Raw genomic sequence first — 21,830 nt, forward strand, 5'->3', positions numbered from 1 at the left:
TTTCACTTTTAAGCTGAACAGGCCACTGCCAAAGGGTTAATGACTTTTTTTTAGCGCTATCCTGGAAAATTGAATCTTTCTCCCAAGGACAGATCCTAAGGGCTTTTTCTGCCTGCGTAAGCCAGCACCTATCAATTACTGCCCTTCAGTTGGCTTGGCAGTGCGGGCACTGAGGGTGTGATGTCCCCTGTGTGACCAGTGCTGGCACACTACAGCTCCCTCTAAGCAAATTCACCATTCCCAGGCACTGCAGAGGCTAATCATTCCACTGCTAGAAACCTTGGCTTCTAAAAAGCAAGCCCATCAAAAGCATGTACTATTTTGCATTAATGGGATGCATTCCAGGCGTATTTGCTGTGCTGATCAATGCTTTAAAAAATACATCCTTGGCTAGGTGTGCAGAAACACACATCATCAGCGAAACAAGCACGCAACAGAAAAAGTCTGTCTAATACAGAGGAAATTTTGTTAGCCCAACACAATCTCAGAATAGTTAAACAGGGCAAAACAACTTGTATTTGTGCTCAAATCCTGATGATGTTTATTTACTAGGACAAATATAGCTGAGGGTAGCAACTTATCAACGCTTGCTTTATTTCAAGAGCAAATTGCTACCATGGAACCAGACACTTGATGTTTCCCTGCTATCGCCCAACAAAGAAAGCTCGCTTTACTGACTCGGCTAATGACCAGCAAAGTCGCCTCACGTGGATTATAAAAGTAAAAAGGACAAAAGCTTCAGGATGAAAAATAACAATTTCCCTTGCTTGCTTTTGTGATCAAACAGTGGGGAATTCGCAGCAGAAAACTCTGCTTTGAAATAGAAAAATAACAGTAACAGTGAAAATAAATGACAAGGTCTTGGTTCTATTGAGCTTTAGAGAGCCTGAAAACCCACAAGTTTTGCTGCTGGAGAGTGTATGAGGCTTCATTCAAAAGTCAATAATCAGCAGAAAGGGATTAGTGCCTTCCAAAAACTGCTCTAACTACAAAGACAGTAAAAGGCTCAAGCAACATCCATTATCTTATCCCTTTATACAGGCTCATGGCCCTGAGCTTCACATGTACCATGTTTACTATTATGGCAGCAAAGCAAATTTGATCAGAGAAACACCAACAAATAATCAAACAGCACCATTGGATAAAATCTGCCCTGGTACTCCATGAATTTGCTGAGCTGCTGCACCCCAACCTGGCTTTCCTGGAGTGTGGAATATGTTCTTGCAGAGCCTGATTGCATCTCCAGGTCTGCAGCAGACTCCTGCATGCAGGACTGTGCACTTCTGCCCTTTGGGACAGACTACCCTTCCTGTTCCTGGACTGATCAAAGTCCAGAAGCCCCACACCTCAGCTAGGTGGGAGCATACTAGGACACTATCAGTTTGTTCTGTGCAGGCATTATAAAACCAGGTGTGATAAGAGCTGTTTCCCCATATCCTGCAGCACCCACAAACAGATTTACTTAAAAGATTCATAATGTAAGAAATCAACCTGAAATGGAAAATTCAATATCAGATGAAATTGGTTTGGCTATCTCTGACACAAAATATTTATCTACTAGGTTCCCAGAGATGTCAAGCTGTGAATCAGTTAGCACAAATCTACAATTTGTAAGTTCTCTCATTTTGGATTTGAAGTCACACTTCCATCTTGGGCAGCAAACAGCATTTTACTGCTATTCCTTATGGCCACTGACCCTTCAGCATTACTGTTGACATGTTTCTAGGATAAAAAAGATAACTAAAAGTGATCTGCACGCTTACATGCTCTACTCTTCATGCTAAAATTTATTCCTAGCTGAAGAACTCAGAACACTTGGTGAGCTGGTTGGTGGCACCTGGCCCTCTGAATCTACCTTAGCAGCCAACCTGACAGGATAGCAACCTAAATTTAGTCTTGAGCATGAACAAGGCATGTGCCAGACCCTACCCTGAAGTGTGGTGCAGGCCTGCAGGGCACATTTGGTCCTGAGGGCTGTTCTGCAGACTAGCTGCACCCAGAGCCTTGCAGCAAGGCTATGAGGCAGCATGGGGAAGGGCAGGTGGTTGCGTGTGGAGTCACCGGATGGCTCTTGGAACCAGATGCCTATTTATCTGGCAGAAAGAAAGTTGCTCTTCCCTTATGGGTTTGTGTCTTGGAGGAACTGCCCTATAAGCCACCAGTCCACAGCAGTCTGATACTTATGTCTCTTTATTCACTTCTGGGTTGATATTTCCAAAACTTTTCTGGGAAGATCAAGCCCCTGAGAAACACTCCCCGTGGGCCAGGTTGGGATGACTGCACGATGAATGTGTCACATAAAGCTAGGTTAATGCTTTTGTGACACTTGTGAGAAAAACTGCTGGTTTCCACACCTAAACTGCTGCTGGTTCAGTGTTTAATGCCAAAACTGAACGCCTGATTTTCCTTGACTTTTAGGTGAATTCAGTGTAGACTGGTCACTGCTCCAAAGGGCTCCATTAGTTTGTCCTTTGTTCATATGGTGACTCTCAGAGGGGAGAACACACCATGTGTGCAGTGTCTAGGCTCTAGGAAGAGATGAGGACACTACACCAGCTGGCTTCCACTTGAATGCAAACACGTCACAGGGGTTGTTACAAGGGGTTGTGTGATGCAGAGGTCACAGTGCTTTGGTGCCAACCAGCAAGCAGCAGCCCTTTTTGTGTGGGCGTAGTGCAACCTTGAAAACCAGCAAGCAATGCTTACCAATGCAGTAGGGTCATTCATGGTCTGCAAATGCACTGGAGGAACCTTTTGAACTAAGGCAACCCACGGCAGGACAGATGGCACCTCTAGGTGAGAAGTTATGTATCTCAGGGAAGAGGCCTTGTGGAGATCCACAAGCTTGAAAAATTTTGAGTCCCTCTGTCCTTATCCCTGTATTTTTGTGTTTGAAAAGGCAGAGGGGTTGGGAAAGACAGGGAGACTCTAGATCCACCTTAAACACCACCAAAGAGATGCAGACTAAAAGAAAAGATAAGCCAAACAAAGGTGCTTGCTGAAAAGCCAACTATATCAACAAACCCCAGCTCCTGCAGCTTGGTGACTATGCTGCCCAGTGACTCCTGTTCATAAAGGGCTGATTCTCCTCCCTTTCAGAAAACAATGTGTTCCACACACTGAAATAAATAACAGCCCCTCGCCAAGGCCCCGGCAGTGTCAGGGGGTGTCAGGCTCTGCTCGGTGGATAACAAAGGCGTCAGCATGGAGCCAATCTCCTCCTGCCATCTCATGCTGCCCTTGCCGTGCTGAATGAAATTTTTCTCCGAATGGAAATGAAGAAAACCTCCAGTGCAGATAATCCTCTGTTATAATGGCTGTAAATTCGGGAGAGGGGCCAAGCAGCGTAAAGAACAAGCCAAATCTCTTTTACTTAAAGGCTGGACTGAATGTGATAATGTAATGATTTTGGTCGGGATGTTTCAAATGCCATTCATTGGGATTAATTTAGCATATAGATGATATCAGCCAAAATAATTAAGAACGAGGAATTGAACAGATAGGATCAGCTGACTCCTCCTTCCTAACAAAGTTGGTATCCTTTTGCAAGTAGTGGAGAGGACCACTTGGTTTAAACAAGGCTTAGTCCAACCCAGCCAGCACCCTTTCACTTCCATTGCCCTTTGCCTTCTGTAGGAGGATCTATAACTTTCATCTTAAACACAGGCTGAAGTCCCAGGGACCCTCTTTGCAAAGGCAGAATTCCTGGTTATTTTGTGTCTAACCTCCATCTGGCCACTGCTGATCACACTTTGCACTCAGAGCCTCATCAGAATCCCATTGAAGTCCTTGGGAAGATTCATGTTCATTTTCCTGGATTCTGGATCCATGAGTTTCTTTTAGCAATGTAGGTTTCCAAAAGCGTGGTAGCCTTGGCTGTTGTTTAGCTTCCTAGTATCTGTCATAGCTAACTATTATTTCTGTTTTACAGAAATAAAACACAGCTCAAACTCTGATACTACATGGAAGCTTAAAATGGCTTTCAATTACTATTAGCAGGCTTTTAAATGGGATTGTGGTGACAACCCGAAAGAAACAAAATACTTAGGGGAGAAATTAAGCAATTGGAATGACTGGTTATATTGAACATGCTCCTCACACAGCTGGCAAAGAGCAAAATAAAGCTGAAATAAATTGATGACGACCACATTCTGGAGGAATGACAGTTTATCTTAAAAGAGAAAAGAACATTCAGCTTCTCTGCTACAACAGCTTATGACACTGAGCATTTGAACACCTCTCCCACAAACCAAGAAACCAGTAGCAACCAGAATAACCACAACAGATCATGTTCTATATCCCACATGAGGATAACTGAGGGCAGAAGGTAAAATAAGTGCAAAATGCCCCTATTCTGAATTTAGTATGTCCAACTAGCATCATTCTGATGGCTCCAAAGGGTGGAAGGCAACAGGAGATTATATCCATTGTCCATTTCAAGTCTTCCAGTTGGCAAATAAACTGAGTCTTTTACCAAAAAAACCACCACAAAACTCGTACATTGGACAAGCTTTGGAATGACTACAAGGCCAAGATCTATTGTTCTGGCTGAATTTGTTACAAGCCCTAGGCATATCATAGAGGAATAATTTGTGTTTGAATGTTTTCATCTTCCTGGACATCTAACTCAGCTCCTTCCAGGGAGGTAATTTATTTTCTTCACTGTCGCCTTCATTCACTAGGTTTAGAGATGAGATCAAGACGCATCAGCAGCCTTGAGCAGGGCGTCAGTGCTAGTTTGAATTTTCCTTCTCTTCTGTTTAATTGAATTTTCATTTGTATCTCCTCAGTTGTTTCCCCTCCAAGGCCTTTCCCCCCTTCCTCCCCCCTTTTCTCCACTCATCCATATAGATCACACAAACATTTCTGGCAAGCACCAGCTGCAGATACAAGTTTTTGGGCATCTTCTACTTTTAGAAAATCACCAAGAGCCCAAATAACACCCGTGCTTGTTCTGTGAAGCTTGAAGTCTGCTTTTCAGAAAGACCAGTCTCTTTATTAGCTCCACTGCCCTCTCTGAGACACATGGAGACATGGAGGCTATGCAGTTGTCACTGCAGAGGACAAAAAGCCGTATCTGGGTTTACAGGCTCTGTTTTGCTGGGTCAACATAGCCAATCAGGACTTTGCAGTAGCATTAAAAAGAGTAATTTCAAGATTTCTCCTCTGCATTCCCCAAAACTGCCCTGAGCTCCCAGCAGGCCAGCACTCCTAACACAGTCTAGCCATGACCTCTTCACTTCAGATTTTTTTACCATCAGCATAATCTTTCTTTCAGCTTTGAGTCTCCTTTATTAGACACAAATTCACTAAGAGGGATCTGAAATGTAACCCCTGAAATCTCCCACCTTGAACTGGTATTGCTTCCTCCAATCATTTCCCTTCATTGTGGGGACTGAACAATTCCTGTCTGTGGTTGAGGGTGATCTCTCTTGTACTGGAAATCTTTGGTACAAAGGAAAAGGAAAACCAGACCAACTCCTCCATCCAAACTTTGGTACAAAGGCCAGGAAAGATATAGTTTATCCCAGAGATTCACCAGTCATACTTACTCTTCCAACAGCTGATAGTGAGAAGAGCTCTTCTGTGCTGAGAAGTGATTAGGAGAAGCAAGAGAAAATTTCAGACAAAATTATCAGGCTATTGGAGAAAGTTCTTTAATGAAAAATCTATCTGCAATTCAGTGAAGTACAATTCATAAAGCAATTCAAATACTGTTGTCTTTAAGTCATTTACAAGTAAACCATGAATAACACTGAGGAATATGTAATCAAAAAGAATTCTGCATTAGGACAGAGATGGACAAAATGACCTTTCCATGATCTACTCCATCACTCACTAGTATAATTTTTGCTTGTAATTCATTATTCTGAAGCTGTTTACCATTTTGTCTATGACAAGGGCAACTTCCATCAATCAGTTCCTGAATGTGGAATTCCTGGCTCGCTATCAAAGGAAACTGATTCTCATTTGAATATTCACCTTTCTTGCTCTTGTACATGGTACTTGATCCGTCACTGAAAAGTTGACACAGTCTTTGGCACTGATGCTCTGTCAATCTGACATAACCTGAGAGATATTCAGGGTATGTTTTGCTACTAAGTGGAAGACTACAGCACTTCAGTCATTAATAATTAAGTATGAGTTTGCAACTGGATATAAGATCCGCTTCTGTTCTTATGTAGGTTTGCATTTATTTTTACACTCATCACACGGGTGTTGGCTATATACTGCAGGAAATCTGGGCAAATGGCTCTCCACTTACCACTGTAAGGACCACTACTCATGATAATATGTATTAAGGAGGTCTTCTAGGAGAGAATAAATCAGATTAGAGAAAGCTTGCTTGTAACTGAAGTTGAATTGAAACAGTTTCTTTCCTTTTCCCCCAAGTTTTGAAGTTGATTATGGAAGGAAGTATTTTAAAAAGCAAAAGCACATAGTATCATTATGTCTTTCAGCTTGTAGAATTTTGGGTCCTGCTTCTGCAGCCCCTCTTCAGAAGTTAGTCTTGAAGCCTTACCATGAAAAGAGAGCTTGCTAGGATCTCTTGTTGGCAATCTCTTATGGTCACATCCTACACTGTGAATGGGGGGGGGTGGTTTGCCATTTCTGCTGCCAGCTTTTGCCTTTCTTGACAGCTCTGACAGCTCTGATCCACTTACTCTTGGCGCTTGCTCTGAGCAAGGTTCACATAAAGGTGTCAGTGTCCACTGCATGCATTGCTGTACCAAGCTGCTGTCAGTCTTCTGGATGACTGCTTAGCAAACAACCTTGTATTATTATCCAAAGCCTGAACTTAATCATGATACCTTGTTTGATTCCTGCTTTAAAAGATCAAGTTCTGTCTCTTTCTGCCCCTTTTTCACTATCTACGCCAAGTTCTTGTCTTGTCTGGTAATTCCAAACCTCTGCCAGGCTGGCCATTTCTCTCCTAGGTGCTTGTAAGTGATTTTACAAATAAACAAAATAAATATTTAGGGCCTTATTTTCTATTCCCTCGGGACATAATGCAGGAACACAGCTGAAGCCTGAAGGTTACTACTGCAAAAGGCAATGGGAGTGGTGAATTGTTCAAATTCAGAAGCAAGTGGGGCTTCAAAGAACACTAAACTGCCTGGTGTGCTTTCTTGGTTTTTCCTAAGTTCCTTAATATAGAGCATCTTGTTTTTGGGAAAAAGTTAGTGGGAAGTCTTCTTTTAAGGAAAATAGGAAACACAAAACTTACAGAGCAGAGGAAAGGGATAGGGCAGGTTCCTTCTGGGGTTTTTGAGGAGGTATAAATGTGATATCTTTCACAAGAAAGACTTTCCAGCCTGGCTTATTTTCAGTAAGAGCACAAAAGGTCTCCTAATGAAGCTGAGAACTGGTGAGCCCTTGTGAAGCTGGGGAAGCACTGGGACAGCTCACTGTCTGAATGGGAGATGGGTGAAGATGAGATTCTGTATCTCCCTTTAAAAGGCAGCAGTGACCTGTGCAAACCACCTTGAGCACCATGGTTAGAGTAATCACATCAATGACAGACTTTTAATGCAGGCTTCAGAATTTGCTCCCGATAAAATGGAATTAGAGAATGCTGTTCACTGCTCAGGATTCTGTAGCATTTTGGCAACCCAAGGAGGAAAGTTACCTTATAAATGACAAAGACCGTGTCTAAGGCTGAGGGAAAATAGAAGAGAGAATTCTCCAAAGCCCAGAACGACTAAAGCTTGTTACAAAACCAGAGAGATCATTCTAGTGTGAAGCAAACCTGAGCTTTGCATTAAAAATGTAAATGTGATTGAAAGAGCATAAACAGATTAAATGGATTTGACCTCTACAAGCATGAAAGATGGTCTGAATACACCAAAACAGCAACAAATGGCTCCACTTTCCTTTTCACTGTGTTATGCATCACAGGAAATTTATTTAAAACAACACAGAAATTTCAAGCCAGTGAGAGATTTGCATTTCTTTTAGAAGAATTCATAAGAGAAAATAAGGCTGGTTTGGGAAAAAACACCCATCATTTAAATGCCTAAAGGTACAGAAGGACTTAGAAAGTACTTTTCAGTCTTTGAATGTGACTGACTTACCCTCAAAAATTAAGCCCTAACTCACAGAACTAGCCAGGACTGACTGAATCTTTCAATACAGTCTCACATCTCAACCTTCAGTACATTGCAGCTTTAAGGGAGCATTTGATGGACATTTCTTTCTGAATTTTTGGGATTTTTTTTTGAGTGATGTTAACCCATATCAGTGCCACAGACTGGTTCACTGCACTGCCATACATCACCATACAAGTGCCACCATACCACCACAGCTGAGCAGGGACAGACACAGGTGACTTAAAACTACACCACCAACAAAATGACATGTTATTCAAACCCCAGCTTAGGATTTCAGAAGGCTGCCTGTAAAATTCTGTATGGAATAAATCCAAGAAGACAACAGTCAGAAGCAAAGAAACAAACCAAAGTGGTGTGAAGGGGAATTGGAAACAATAACCAAGCAGTCCCAGCTAAGCCTGGCTTTTTATGCACTCGCAGGGAAACCTCTGGTAGTGCTGTGCAACACTGTCCCTCTGGTTTCCAATTAGAGAGGTAGTTCTTTAGTCAAGACTGACATTAGGAACATTGAATAAGGAGACTAATTTGGATTTTCTTATTACAGAATAATTGAATAACTGGGGGTAGAGGTCCCTGTCTAGAGCAGAGCTACCATCTCATGTAGGCCAGGTTGCACAGGTCCTTTTCCTGTTGAGTTTTGAAAATCTTCAGGACTCTCCCCTGGGTCCAGTTCCATTTTTGCATCAACCTCCTCATGAAACATTTTTTCCTTATATTCCATCCTAATTTCCATAAAATGTTTGTCTGATGCATCTCATCCTTTCACTGTGTACCTCTAAAAAGAGTCTGGCTTCACCTTATCTCTGGCCCCTTGGGGTGGTGGAAAGGAGTGGCAAAGTCTTCCTCAGCTTTCTCTTCTGCAGCTCCCTCAGCCCCTCTCTTTCTCGACCTGTGCACCAGCCCCAAACACCTTGGTGGGCCCAGTTTATCAGTGATTCACCCCTTGATTTAGGAGATCCAAAACTAAAGACGACATTTCAGATGCTGCTTTGTGAGCATCAGGTAGGGGGGAACAAGAAGATTTAGTTCCAGATGAGTTCACACGACCTCATTTCTTGTAGTCATTAAATACATATAAAATGTTACAGTTAAACCTGCTTTTCCTAAAACCAGACAGTTTTTTTTCTTCTCCTTATACAAGTAACATGGCAAAGAACTGTAACAAATAAATTTGAAACCTGGTAGCCGAGAGCTTCTGCGGCAAAAGAGAAATGCATGTGGCATGAAAAAGCCCACAACACAAGAATAATTTTTCCCCCCTGATCTTTTATTTTCCAAAAGGTGTAAGAAACAGAATAATACTTGGACAATGGTTAGATACACAGAGTGACACTAAAACTGGGTGGCAAACAGCACAAGGAGAGACGATGTGGTCCTCAGCAAAGCTCAGGTGTTAACCCAGTTCTGTTCAAGCCTGCTGAGGTTGATGCGCACAGCATTAGAAAACTCAGTTGTTCTGGGGTTTGGGGTCTGAGCATGAATGCAACATCAGCTACCTCTAACACTGGGAATTCACCACATACAGATTAGTAGCAGCTCTAATTTGGAAGCCCTGTAAGTCCCATGGCCTCGCTGCAGCAGTGCTGAGCTGTGGAGTTGTCACACAGCTGCAGGGCTGCCGAAAACTGACAGCAGAGTTAAGCACAGAGTGAGTCTTCAGGAGGATCCAGAAAATTGTTCTGCTGAATGAGGAGGATTCTTCTGGAGCATAGACCAAGCAGGACGTGTCTGAGAGCTTCAGACAGGCTGTGCCCTCCATCGGTGTGTGCCCAAGTTAGTGAGTGAGCCACTAAAAATGCTATGATCTTGGTTATTTAAAAAATCTCAGTATATTTATCCAGTTACTATAGAATTTAAATACACCAGTTTGGCTGGGTTTGTATCATTGTTCTGGACACTCTGTAAGAATTTTTTTCTCTTTTTTTTACTGGAAACTCAAAAAACCTATTTCAAGGACCATGAAGGAGTACTGAAAAAAATCAGAATTTAAATTTAATCCTGTGTATCTGTTTATGCCAGAAGGCCTCACCTATTTGTTTGATCACAAATGGGGAAATTAATACAATTTTATCTCACTGATCAGAACTAAAAGTACCAGTGTAATATTTTTGTGCTCTGTCATGTAGGAAAAAACTTTATATTTTTTTCAGTTTAATATGAATTAAAAATAAAGAGATTTCTTGAAAGTATCAGCAAACAGAAGTAGTAGATAATTAAAAACAGATAAATAAAGGCTAGATTCTGAATTATTTACTGAATCATATTAAAATTACTAATTTCTACTTTTTTACCATTTATGGGCTCTCTTAGTGTTTATATCCTCTTGACATGTTTGTTGTTGTTGAATGCTTTTAATAATTAGCTATGGTGAAAGACACTGAACAGACATCAATATCACCATGGAACATCCCAAGGTTTTGATTTGCTATCAGTACCTGGATTCCCCAGTGCCAACTCCTGCACATTCCACCCCACTGCAGAGGTAAGATCTGGCTGATCCCAGCAACATGCTTCCAGGAGAATTCTTATTAAGCACAAGGCTGCTGCCAGGATGAGAGCTTGGGGCCCTTCCTCTTTTCTAACGTGACCCTGATGCCATCAGTCAGTGCTGGAGAAATGCCAACCCTGGAGCTGGGATTTGGCACAGAACTCTCCTGTTCCTCCTTACCAGTGTTTCACAAGGGCTCAGGGCATGCAGAGAGATGCAGATAACAAACCATGACCATCAGCTCATGTATCTACCATTTAAACATCTTAAATGCACACATTGACCAGCATCAGGTTTCCTGCTGATGAACTGGCCTGACAGAAACCAACAGCAACAAGTTGACACAGCACTGTGGCTTTTTTCCTGAGCTGTAAAAGCAGGAGGATGCAAATTTATCATACAGCTAAATTGAGGAAAACAAGGGCATGCTTCTACGAGCTTTCTGCTTTATTAAGTAAACACCTTCTCATTCATGTGGAAAATTTTTTCCAATTTGGCTAAATAATTAATCACCAAAGAGTGACTGGAGATTAATGAACAATATGATGACTTTCTGAGGTGTATGTTCATCCTGGCCATTTTCTTTCATCCCAATGACTTGTGCTGGTGTAACTGACAAAATATAATGATAAAGGCTCTGCAGTGTCTGTGGTGGGGGGACACATATTCCAGTGATGATAAAAATCTGCCCATTTTAGAATTTACAGGAGATGAGATGGGGTCCCCACCTAACTTTGGCAAGGAGCATCTATCGCCTGGGCATCAGCACACCAGCCTGCCAACGAGTGACTCATTTCTTATTCTCCCAAGGGCCCTGTAGTAAGAGCTCTCTTTGGCCAGTGGAAAGAGCTGGTTTAGCTGCAACAAGCTAAACCACCCAGTAACCACCCCTGCTGGAACACCCTTTTGCACTGCTTATAGATGTAAAGAGGCTGTGAGTAAATAAGAACAGATTCCCAAAATATACGGAATCAAATACTCACTTCTGCACTACTTAAGAAGCCAAGCTGATTGTGTTACATTTAAAACTCATTATGAGGATGGTATTTCCCTCCTGTGGATGAAGCTGAGCTGAAACCTTCATGCTGTGGAGCACGTGCCCTGCCATGCCAACCACTGAGAAGCACAGGAGAGGGTGACAAATTCACATAGCCTTCACTATTGCAATCTGAAATCAGGGCATGCAGATCCACATCATCGTGCTCTGGAAGTGATTTGAAGATCTCTCCACGACTTTTGGAGAGATCCGGAGCTGGTCTGCACCAGTTCCACACAAAATTCCTCCAGAAATATATACATGGGACAATTTCATTGAGAGACATCAAAATGAGATACTCTACCACCTTTGCTGTAGAGGCAAGAGCTGGATTATAGCAAGATCCAGCTGTAATAAATAAGGAGTAATGTACTGGCAGTGAGGAAACATCTCTATGTCACTGTGAGATAGCACACACCACAGTTCCAGAAATCCACCTATAAAACTTCTCATTTGTTACCCAGATAGTTCTGCTTAACATCCATTTTGTGCACTCAGCCTTTCCTATGCACTTCTATTTAATGCTTTTAAACTGGAGCTACTAACTCCAATCAGCTCTTAGAGGGTGAGGAAAAACCACCAAATTCTGCTAGGAGGTAGTATATATTTTTATTATTTAAGTGTTATTTTCCTCAACAGAGGTCCATTCTTATCTTATTCTCTTCTGTAATGATTTCCAGCTGATGCAGAAACACTCCAAGTCTCGTACCAGACTGTAAAGGTGTGTACAAGTTGCTGTTGATTATGCTCTTGTAGACAAGAGCATTTAATACAAGTCTGAAGTTACTGGAATCTCAAAGCATGTTGAGTCACTGCCCTGCCTTTCAGACTGTTTTAAGCACTTGGGGGTTATGTTTCAGGGGAGGGACATGCACAGAGCTGAAATGTTCATTGCCAGCCTCCCTGCCAAGTGTAAGTCTGGGGGATGTATTCTCTAAAGAGGATATTTTCTCTTGGACAAGCAAAAGGCTGCTGAGCCACTCAACTGAAGACATCCCTCATGGCCTCCCAATGGAAACATGGATCTCCCCATTCCTATGCTAAGTAGCCTGACACATGCCAAAGAGAAGAAAATCCCTTTCCTTGTTATCAAACCCTGTTATTTCCCACCAGCATTGGATCCTGCTTCTGCTGAAACCTGCTCCAAATTTTTCTGGGACACCACAATCCTAAACAGTCAGTCAAGAGCTCTGAGCTTTGTCAGAAATCAGTGACTTACACCTCAAAGCACTTACTAGGATTGGCATCTCCCAACCTTTTCCCAAAAGCGGCTCCTGCAACAAGAACCAGCCGAATTTCTACTGAAAGATTGAACAAATTACCCTGTAACAAATAGAACTGATGATAAATTGTCTCTGGCTCCTGAGGACACCAGACCCCACAGATGGGCCTGATGGGGAGAGGAGGGTTATTAACAGCCATGGCCCAAACTCTTTACACTGCTGGAGGACCATGTGCTACCCATCCCTCTTGTCTCTATCTCAAGCAAGTGTACCCCAGCTCCTTGGTTTTAAGCTTACAGATTTTATACTCAGAGAAAAGGTGTCCTGCTGAACTGAAATAATTTTTGGTGACCAAGCAAAGCAGGACATGTCCAAGAATAAAACTAATTTCAGCTCTGCCAGTCCTTCCCTTTCAATGTCAAAAACTTTATTGATTAGCAATTTGAAAATAGGCGTGATGTCAGCTTACTACACAGTTTCCTGAGCTCCCTTCCGAGAGCACTCCTCAGTTCTTTCTCAATTAACGTGAAAGCATTTTTATTGGTAAGTTAAGAAATGCCTCCATCAAGAGTTTTAGTCTAATATCGCAGTAAGCACACAATGATAGAGTTTTGGATTAAAACACTTTTTTCTCCTTTTTGCTCAGCACTAGAAAACCATCGGTTCCTTTGCTCTGTGTTATTCAGTAACATCTTTCAGCCTTTTGCATTTTCTGATTTTAGGCAGATTCCTAAGAGCATCTTATAATCAGGACTGTAATCCTCCAACCACCCTTACATCTGTCATTTGCCTGAATGTTCTTAAAAATAAAATGAGAATGATTCAATTAACAGTTATGGGGGACTTTTACATTAGGCAGAGCATTTCTTCAGCATTAGAAAAATCATGGTATAAATCATTAGTATTTCCTCCAAGAATAAAAGAAAAAAAAATTTAAGGCAAGAAAAATGGCTGTAGGTTTAATGTGACAATGCTTTCCAGATCTTTTTGTTTCCTGGTTTTGGTTTTGTGAATGAAACTTAGCAATATCCAGGATCCCACCAATTGTCATGCAAACATTTGAAATTCATCACATCTTGTAAAACCTACAGATTGAACAGACATCATCTTCAGTGTAGGAAGAACTTGGCCCAAAGTCCAGTGAGTTCAAGAGGAGGATCTGGGGTCAGTAGAATTCAAATTTATTTGAAATAAGTGAGGTTGCTGGCTTCAATATTGCCAATGCAAAAAAGGAATCAGGCTTCAAAAGTAACCAAGCAATTGAGATATATTTGGTTTCCTCATGTTCATTTGGGATATTTTTTATTTTGCTCCCAATTCTTGAATCCTCAGACTAGAATAAGGACATTTATTTTTTACCATTTCTCTGAAGTGATGAGAGCTGGAAGTTTTCTTTCAGAAACAAAATAGATACCTAAGCAAAGACCACCTGAAAACAGAGCTGATCTAGTCATCATGTGAGCCCAGGCTCCACAGAAGTAATTTCAGGCTCTACACAGATCCACAAATATCGGGAGATTTGCAATAACACCAGGAAAAGTGACTAGCCTCTTAAACACCCTAGCCACCTGAATTTGAGGTTTTGGCAATTCTCATGTGCCAGAGCTCCTCTTTAAACCAACATAATAAATAAAGGACCAAATCCTGTCTATCACATTCAGTTGCACTCAGGGTGTAACCACGAACTTCAGAGTGTAGAGATGGGTCCTCCTGTGCACTGTGTATGGCTGCTGCCTCGTTGGAAAAGCTTTCTGCCTTCCTCACTACCTGAGCAGGAGTTTGCAAAATCGAGCTCTTGAACCCTGCAGTTGCACCAGGCTTTCTGGCTACATATCCACCAGCTTCAATGCTCTGTTGTGACTTTGTATCCTGCAGATCCAGGAGAAACCAAGAAAGCTTGATACTTGCGGAGACAGGCTGTAAGGGGACTCAAGAAAACTAGGTAATTATGAGCTGCGAGACATTCCTGACTGCCTGGCTCTTACTCTCCAGCAACCTGCTCTTGCCTTGGCCATCAGTGAAGCACTTCTTCATTTCACTCTTTCTCTCGACCAGACCAAACAGAAAAGCCAACACAGTGCTCTACCTCCACTATTTGTCTCTTTTTCATTCTTCACCCATTTTGATTGTCTTCCCTGTATTCCCCAGGTAAGCACCCTGGAGAACTCACATCAGATATGAAGTTGTATCCCAGACAGATGGGAAAGGACAAACTGAAGAGGGAAACCACAACCTTTTTTCATTTGTCATCTAATTCATTGTCAATCTAATGTCTCTTACAACTTCTGGGTTAGCCAAGCCATTAAACAAAACAGATCCATGGTTACATTTGTGCAGCAGATTTGTCTCTTTCTTCTCAGCTCATTAAAACAACTGCTTTCATCTCATTAGATTGCTAAAACATTTCCAACAGGACTAGATGTGTCATGTCAGAATATGACAGGCAAATTTCTTTTAAGGTTTTAAAACTGGGTTGGAAGAGGAGAAGCTATGCAGTTCACTGTTGTCACTGAAAGATATTTTTACTTTTATGAATCCCTAAAACAAGAAACAAATTAAGAACTGTCAAGGAAAAAGAAAAAACACAAACCCAAAATGTATTCCATCTTGCCTTCTAATATTGTTACTGCTTTTCTCTGAAATCTCTCTCAGTCTAATAACAAGAGCCTTAAATATAAAAGAAGGAACTATGGTTGTTAACATTTTGGCACAATTAAAAATCCAAGAGGAAGGAAATAAATGCTGAAAACATGATTACCCTTTGCAACTACAAGCCAAAATGAACAGTGTCACTTTCCTCAGTTTCCAGCCATTATTCCTGCCTAGTTCAGGGGCAATCTCCCTGTGCTGTGCCACTGCAGGGTGTAGAACATGGCACCCACAGCACCCAGAGATGCAAGACAGCATCTGTAAAGGTGGGGAAAAAAGGTGCAGTGAGGGGACAGCTCCCTCCTACAGCAGCATCCACTGGGATGATCTCTGACACCCTGGCAGGAGACCCTGCCTTCCTCAGGGCAGGTAATGCACTGCTTAGCTGCCATCCCAATATCCCGAGCTGCCCCAGCAGGCAGTTTGCTACTGGTTTCACTGCAGGTTTCATTGCCAAAACAGCCCCACCAGAGCTGCCTCCCTGCTGGGGTCTGTGTGCCACATGCATGATGCCAAAACCACACCCAGGGCAGACTGCACTGGGGCAGTTCTTGGGAGAATGACACAACTCCATGAGGAAGGCTGCAGCTCTTTCACCTGCTTATTGAAACCCAGTTCAAATACTGCCCAGGTGCAGCCTGTCACTGCCCTACTTTGGGCTTTAAGTCACAGAAATCCTGGAAAACAGAGCAGGAGACAAGTAAGGACGAGGATGGCTCAGCCTGACCTGGTGCTCTAGTGAGGTTTGTGCCTCTGGGTTGCCAGCTCACACCATGATCAAACAGTTCCCGGGCAGAAGCAGAGCCGAGTGGGGCTCTGCACCCAGAGCCACAGGGCAGAAGAGCTGTGCTGGGTGGGACAAGCCATGAAGACACAGCTTGCAGTCCTGTCTCCAGGAAGATGCCGCAGAGGCGAAGCAACTCGGCACTGTAAGCCCCTGTGGGGTGAAGTATTCCGGGGGAAGGGGCTGCAAGTGTGAAATCACTACGGATTTGAGACAGAGACATGCAGCAAAGAGCACTCAAGTGGGTGTTCACAACACATCATTTCATTTCAATGGCATTTGGCATCAAATTGCTGTAAAACCAGTGGGCGGGGACTGCTTCTCACTGAAGAAGTTCATTAGATTATAAGTAATTTGGTTACACAGAGAGCAAGTAGAACCTGGGGCTGTTTTGTGGGGCTTTTTGAAAAAGGTCAGAACAAATATATCAGCCGGCTGTTGGGACTGATGGCTGTTGGGGAGAAGATAGTAGATATTTCAAGATAAGCACTGTATACTAGTGTATTTTGCTCCTGATTGTATACTTCCATAGTTTTCATACTTAACATAAAAACAATTTGCAAAAACTGGCACAGCAAAGAAGTCTATCAACTGAGTTACTGCCAGCACTGCTGGTGAAGTGACACACAGCTGCTCTGGAGGACATGCAGGGCTGGAAGCTCCAGCGCCTTGTGAGAGGGAGCCGGACCCAGCTCTCTGTGCCCAGCTCAGCAGGGGACAGAAGCTCTGCTTCTGCAAAGGCAAAATCCAAAACCAAATCCCGAGCCCCTGAGATTTTTCCTGAGGGCAGTGAAGCCATGTCTCCACCAGAATGCCACACCTATTACTAACCCCTTGTTTGGGAAGGTGAAATATTGCCCTGGCTCGCCATCCAGAACGGTGGCTGCTGAGTAGGTGGCAGGACCTTGTTTTTGAAGCCATGCCAGCTAACTCAGCCTTTCTGTGTAAGCACCATTAAACACTGAATTCCCTGGAAGCCTCGTGCTGATGGCAGTGGATGGCGTCCCCACCCGAGCAGTCCAACCCTGCTCACCACTGGACCGTGTCATGGATTTAAGTGTCCTGCTAAGCAGCAAGAGACAGAGATATGCCTGGTGTCCTGCTAGGCTGGGGCTTTTGATGAACAAGCACATCCACTAGAGTTTCAAGTGCCCACAAAAATATCCTAGAATAACATCAGTCTCAATTCCATGCTACAATCCAGGTATTCCAGAAAAGAAGACTATAAGTTCCAAATTCTGCATGTGCTTGACATTTATTTGAATACGTACGATCTAAAAAATGTTAACATCCATTGCACTCCTACATCATTGTGAATTTGCTGAGATAGAGTGGTGTGAGTGGAAGACGAATTTCTCTTGTCCAGTAACTTTCACCTTCTAGCTTGGATTTTAAAGGAAAGCCTCACATTTGCTTGGTTACACATGGGTTTTAGATTAAGCTGAGTGAAAATAGAATCTAGTCACAGCCTGATTCTGAATGCTGTGGCACACTCTGGAGTCTCATTGGCTTGCATGGCACAACCATGCCTTTCAGGACTGTTCCTATGACTAGCCTGGCTCTGACCCTTCATTTTGAGGCACGGGTGAAAGTATCTGGACTGCAGGACTGGTTGTGAAAAATACAGCAAAATTAATCAGCCAAGGATGGAGACAGTCAAAGTGCAAAAGTTAAGGGTATCAAAACAACCATGGGTACTAAGAAAAGTGTCATTCCTAGAATGTGCTGCCACTGTTTGAGATGTACATTCCAGACTCCAGTTCCACCTCTCTGTCATTCACCAGTACCTCTTTTTTTGCTCTATAACCCCCCGCTCACCAGCTAAAAGGTATCTCCAAATATTTCACTAAAACATCCTGAATTAAATTTACATATTCTTATCTCCATACTGGCTACACTCTCAAATTACTGTAATTTCTACTTCTCCTGCTACCTAATATTTCAAGGATTAACTGGGCAATGTGTAACCTATTCTAGTGCTGTGTAACAATGTCGGCTCTCTGTTCCTTTGTCTTAGCATTCTCTAATCTGTCTATAGATTCCTGTGCTTGTTTTTCAAGGCAATATCTGAATGTGAACCTGCTTTAGCCATTCATGAGGGTGAGATTTATTACCTAGAAGCACACCAATAATACAGTATTTAAAAAAAAAAAAGCAGTCTCCTTCATCAAAATCTAATGAACATGCGATTTAATCTTTATTAGGGATTCATTAGGTTCTCAGCAAGCCTGTCTAATGGAGCTCGACCAGGTGAAATGCTAATGCCCACATTATATTTAAATTAATTTTCAGCAATGTTAGTTTCCCTGCGTTGTTCCCTGCACATCGCTCTTGCCGGCGCCCGCGGCTGCGCGGCTCTCCAGATGCTGCTGCCGTGCTCATAGCAACACCTCTGTCCCCACCCCAGCCTCCGCACACTTCACTGGAGTTTCCACACTCACAGATGCCTCCCAGTTTCCAGCACTATGAGCCCTTCCACCATAGCAGCCTCATTGATGTTTTCACATCAGGTACAAAGCTATAAGCCTGGCATGCCTTACTTTGAGTCTTTTGAATCAGATGTGTGTATATATATATACACATACACAAAAAACAAAAACGCAGGGTATTTTTCAGTCCTCAATATACCAATCTAGTCCAGCAAACAGGTTATTATCTTGATGTGATTTGCTTCAAAAAACAAGAGCTCTGCTCTTCAGAAAACAAGAGTGATTGTATGCTAATTGTGTAGCCAGTGTGGTCACTGCCTGCCCTCCTGCCTATGGGTTCTGCGTGTGCACTCTGCTGTTGTGGTACCTACAGCCTCTCCCTTCAACAAAAACCCATCGCCCGCCATTCCAGCATGCTTCTGCAGAAGCAATTCCTAGAGATTAAATAATTTATTGGTGTTCATCTGCAGTGACATGTCTCCTGATCCACCTTTTGCACACAAACAAGAGCAAACCAAACCCACCGCACCCCAGGCCCAGATCAAACTGTGGGGGTGAAAGGGGAGGAAAGCCTCCTTTCAAACAGTGAAAGGGGATGCTCAGACCCTCTACAGAAGAGGGATACACAAACATCTGTGGGGAAAGCCGCAAACACCGCTGTGCACTCCTCTCAGAGACCTCCCAGCCCTGCAGCGCCTTGGGAAAAGCACTGCCTCAGGCGCAGATGATGGTTTCATTGAACCCCCGAGGGGTGGACACAGCGGCCACAGAGTTGATACAGAAATATCCGGGTCACCCGCTAAGCCTGCCTGGAGGGGAGCTGGGCTGAAGGCCCAGATCTGCTCCCGTGGTGCGCGCACACGCACACGCACATGCACACCCACATTCACACATACACTCATACTCACACACACGTACTCACACACACATGCACACACTCACACACACAGCCGGGGCTGCTCAGGGCAGCAGCTTGCGAGGGGCGCGGGCCCCTCGGGCTGTTGCCGAGCGCCGGGAGGAGCCGCGCGGTGCCGGAGGGGTCCCGCCGCCGCCGGTTCGAGCCCCCGCCGGGCGCTGTCCAGCGCGAACCGCCTGAACGCCGCACCGGGACCCGCCCGTCGGCCCGCACGGCCCCGGATCCCCGCGCCGGGACCCGCACCCCGCTCCCCGCGTCCCATCCACACCCATCTCTGAGCCTCTTCCTCTCGCTAAGCAACCCCGGTCCCGGGGGAGCCCCTCCCAGCCACGGATCGCTCTGCAACCACCAGCATCGCAAAGCGGCAACCGCTCCCAGCTGAAATCCAGACCCTGAACCAGCGCCCAGGCTCGTTCCGTGATGGCGCCCGCCCCCAGCCAGCCCGTCATGTTTGTAGCAGTGGGAGGACGGGGTATTTAATTGTATTTTAATTTAAGAAAAAAATGAGTGGGGGGAGAATAGTCGCACCACGGGTGCACCTCCACCCCTATTAGCCTTCCCTGCACCTGCTTTCCCACGGTGTGCGTTTACACCAGCCACGGGGATGCTTGGAAGAGACCGTGCGGGCTTTTCACTGCTGTTTATTGCACGGTTCCATCTAATTAAACACAGGAAGAGGGTGTGGGAAGCCCCAGCGAGGAGCAGCGCCGGGTACCATCGGGAGACCCGGACACTAGAGCAGGAAAGGTCTGAATGAGATGAGTGGCCAAGCTCGTTGTTCATTAATTAAAAGGAGAAGGTAAAAGCTCAATAAAAGGGGCTTTCAGCGATAGAGAGCCTCGGTTCAAATCCGCAGAGCCGGCAGCTAACACCCCGACATTAAGCTTAACTGACAGCGGTACGCTTCGCGGGGACATCTGCGCCAAGGGGGAAGGTGGGCTGCCGGCCTCCCCCCACCGCCGCCGGGGGCGAGGCCGCGGGGCGCCGCTTCAGCACCAGCGGCCCTGGACAGCGCCGGGAGCGGCGGCGGCCCCGCCGCGCCGTGCCTGCGCGGTCCCCCCAGGTAAACATGGCGCCCGCGGCCCTCGCTCACCTCAGCGAGCCCCCGCCCCGCTCTCCCGCCCCGCACCGCCGCTCGCTCGCCCCCCCCGCGGCACTCACTTCATTTGCTTCACGATGGTGCTTTTTCCCGACTCTCCGGCTCCTGTTGGAAGAGAGATGAGGTGGGATAAGCGCGGGGAGAGGAAGAGGAGGGGGGCAATGGGGGGGCGACCGGCGGGTTCTCACCGAGCAGGAGGAGTTTCACGTCTTTGGCCGCGCTGATCCCGTCTTCTTTCAGGTTCTTCTCGATGGCCTTGCTCCGCTCCAGGGCGGCTCTTTCCTCAGCACTCAGGGTACATCCCATGGCGGCGATGAAAATTTAAAAAAAAAAATTAAAAAAAAAAAGGGGGGGAGGGGGGATGCAGCCCCCGCCGCCTCGGCTGGCTCCCGCGGGCAGAGAGGAGGAGGCGGCCGGGGGGCAATAAAAGAATTAAAGCAAATGGCCGTGAGGCTCCGGGTAGCGCAGCGCCTCCGCGGCGGGGCTCCCGGCTCCCTCCTGCCCCTCTCTCCCCGCGCCCGAGCGCTCAGTGCATCCAGCGGGGCTGCTGCGGGCACGGCGAGCTCTTCCCGGCCGGGAGGCGGAGGCGGAGGCGGGGGAGGAGGTGGAGGAGAAGGAGGAGGAAGCGGGCTGGCGGCGGGGGAGGGTCCGTCCCTCTCCCGTGCTCCCGGCTGTCGCTGTCCCCTCCTCGGCGGGCGGCGGCGGTGCCGAATGGAGGCGCGGGAGCGGCGGCGGGCGGGCGGGACGGAGGGAGGAGGGAGCGCGGGGGCGCGCCGGGCTGCGCGCTCCCGCCGGCCTCGCCCGCGCCCGTGACGCGCGCGGCTCGCGCATGCTCGGGGCGGCCCCACCCGGGCCCGCGCCCGCTCCATTCCCGCTCCCGCTGCCCGCGGCGGGCCCGGCTGTCCGCGTTCCGCGGACGGAGCTCGCGGCCCTGCTGCTCGTCCCCTCGCCCCGGCGCCTTTCCCCGGACGGGAGAGGCCGTGGCTCGGGCTGCTGCCCCCCTTCCCGGTGACTCGGAGCTGGGGTCTGCCCCGGTGGAGGGTCTAGAGGGGAAGCCATGCGAGAAGCGGCTGAAGTAACTTGGCTTGTTCAGCC

General features: G+C 45.5%; 2 protein-coding genes and 1 long non-coding RNA gene across 4 annotated transcripts in view; 1 reads left to right on the forward strand and 2 right to left on the reverse strand.

Moving 5' to 3' along the window:
* Positions 1-21,468, reverse strand: part of GNAO1 (G protein subunit alpha o1) — a 141,256-nt gene extending 119,788 nt beyond the window's left edge. Inside the window, exons 1-2 of one of the 2 annotated variants that reach the window (XM_085071779.1) lie at positions 20,924-21,462; positions 20,798-20,840 (exon numbers count right to left, since the gene is read on the reverse strand). In XM_085071779.1, the coding sequence (XP_084927905.1) occupies positions 20,798-20,840; positions 20,924-21,041 (161 nt within the window). In that variant the 5' untranslated portion in view covers positions 21,042-21,462. Of the gene's footprint in view, positions 1-20,797; positions 20,841-20,923 lie in introns of both variants that reach the window. The other variant, XM_085071780.1, reaches the window with a different exon arrangement.
* Positions 1-21,830, reverse strand: part of B3GNT9 (UDP-GlcNAc:betaGal beta-1,3-N-acetylglucosaminyltransferase 9) — a 306,546-nt gene that overhangs the window by 97,560 nt on the left and 187,156 nt on the right. The window lies entirely within an intron of this gene.
* LOC146432243 (uncharacterized) lies at positions 2,803-3,847 on the forward strand. Its single transcript, XR_014854509.1, has 2 exons — positions 2,803-2,991; positions 3,100-3,847. It is a non-coding gene; the product is annotated as an uncharacterized LOC146432243 (long non-coding RNA).

Source organism: Lichenostomus cassidix, chromosome 11 (assembly GCF_008360975.1).
Source record: "Lichenostomus cassidix isolate B80296 chromosome 11, HeHo_3.0, whole genome shotgun sequence".
Classification (NCBI taxonomy): domain Eukaryota; kingdom Metazoa; phylum Chordata; class Aves; order Passeriformes; family Meliphagidae; genus Lichenostomus; species Lichenostomus cassidix.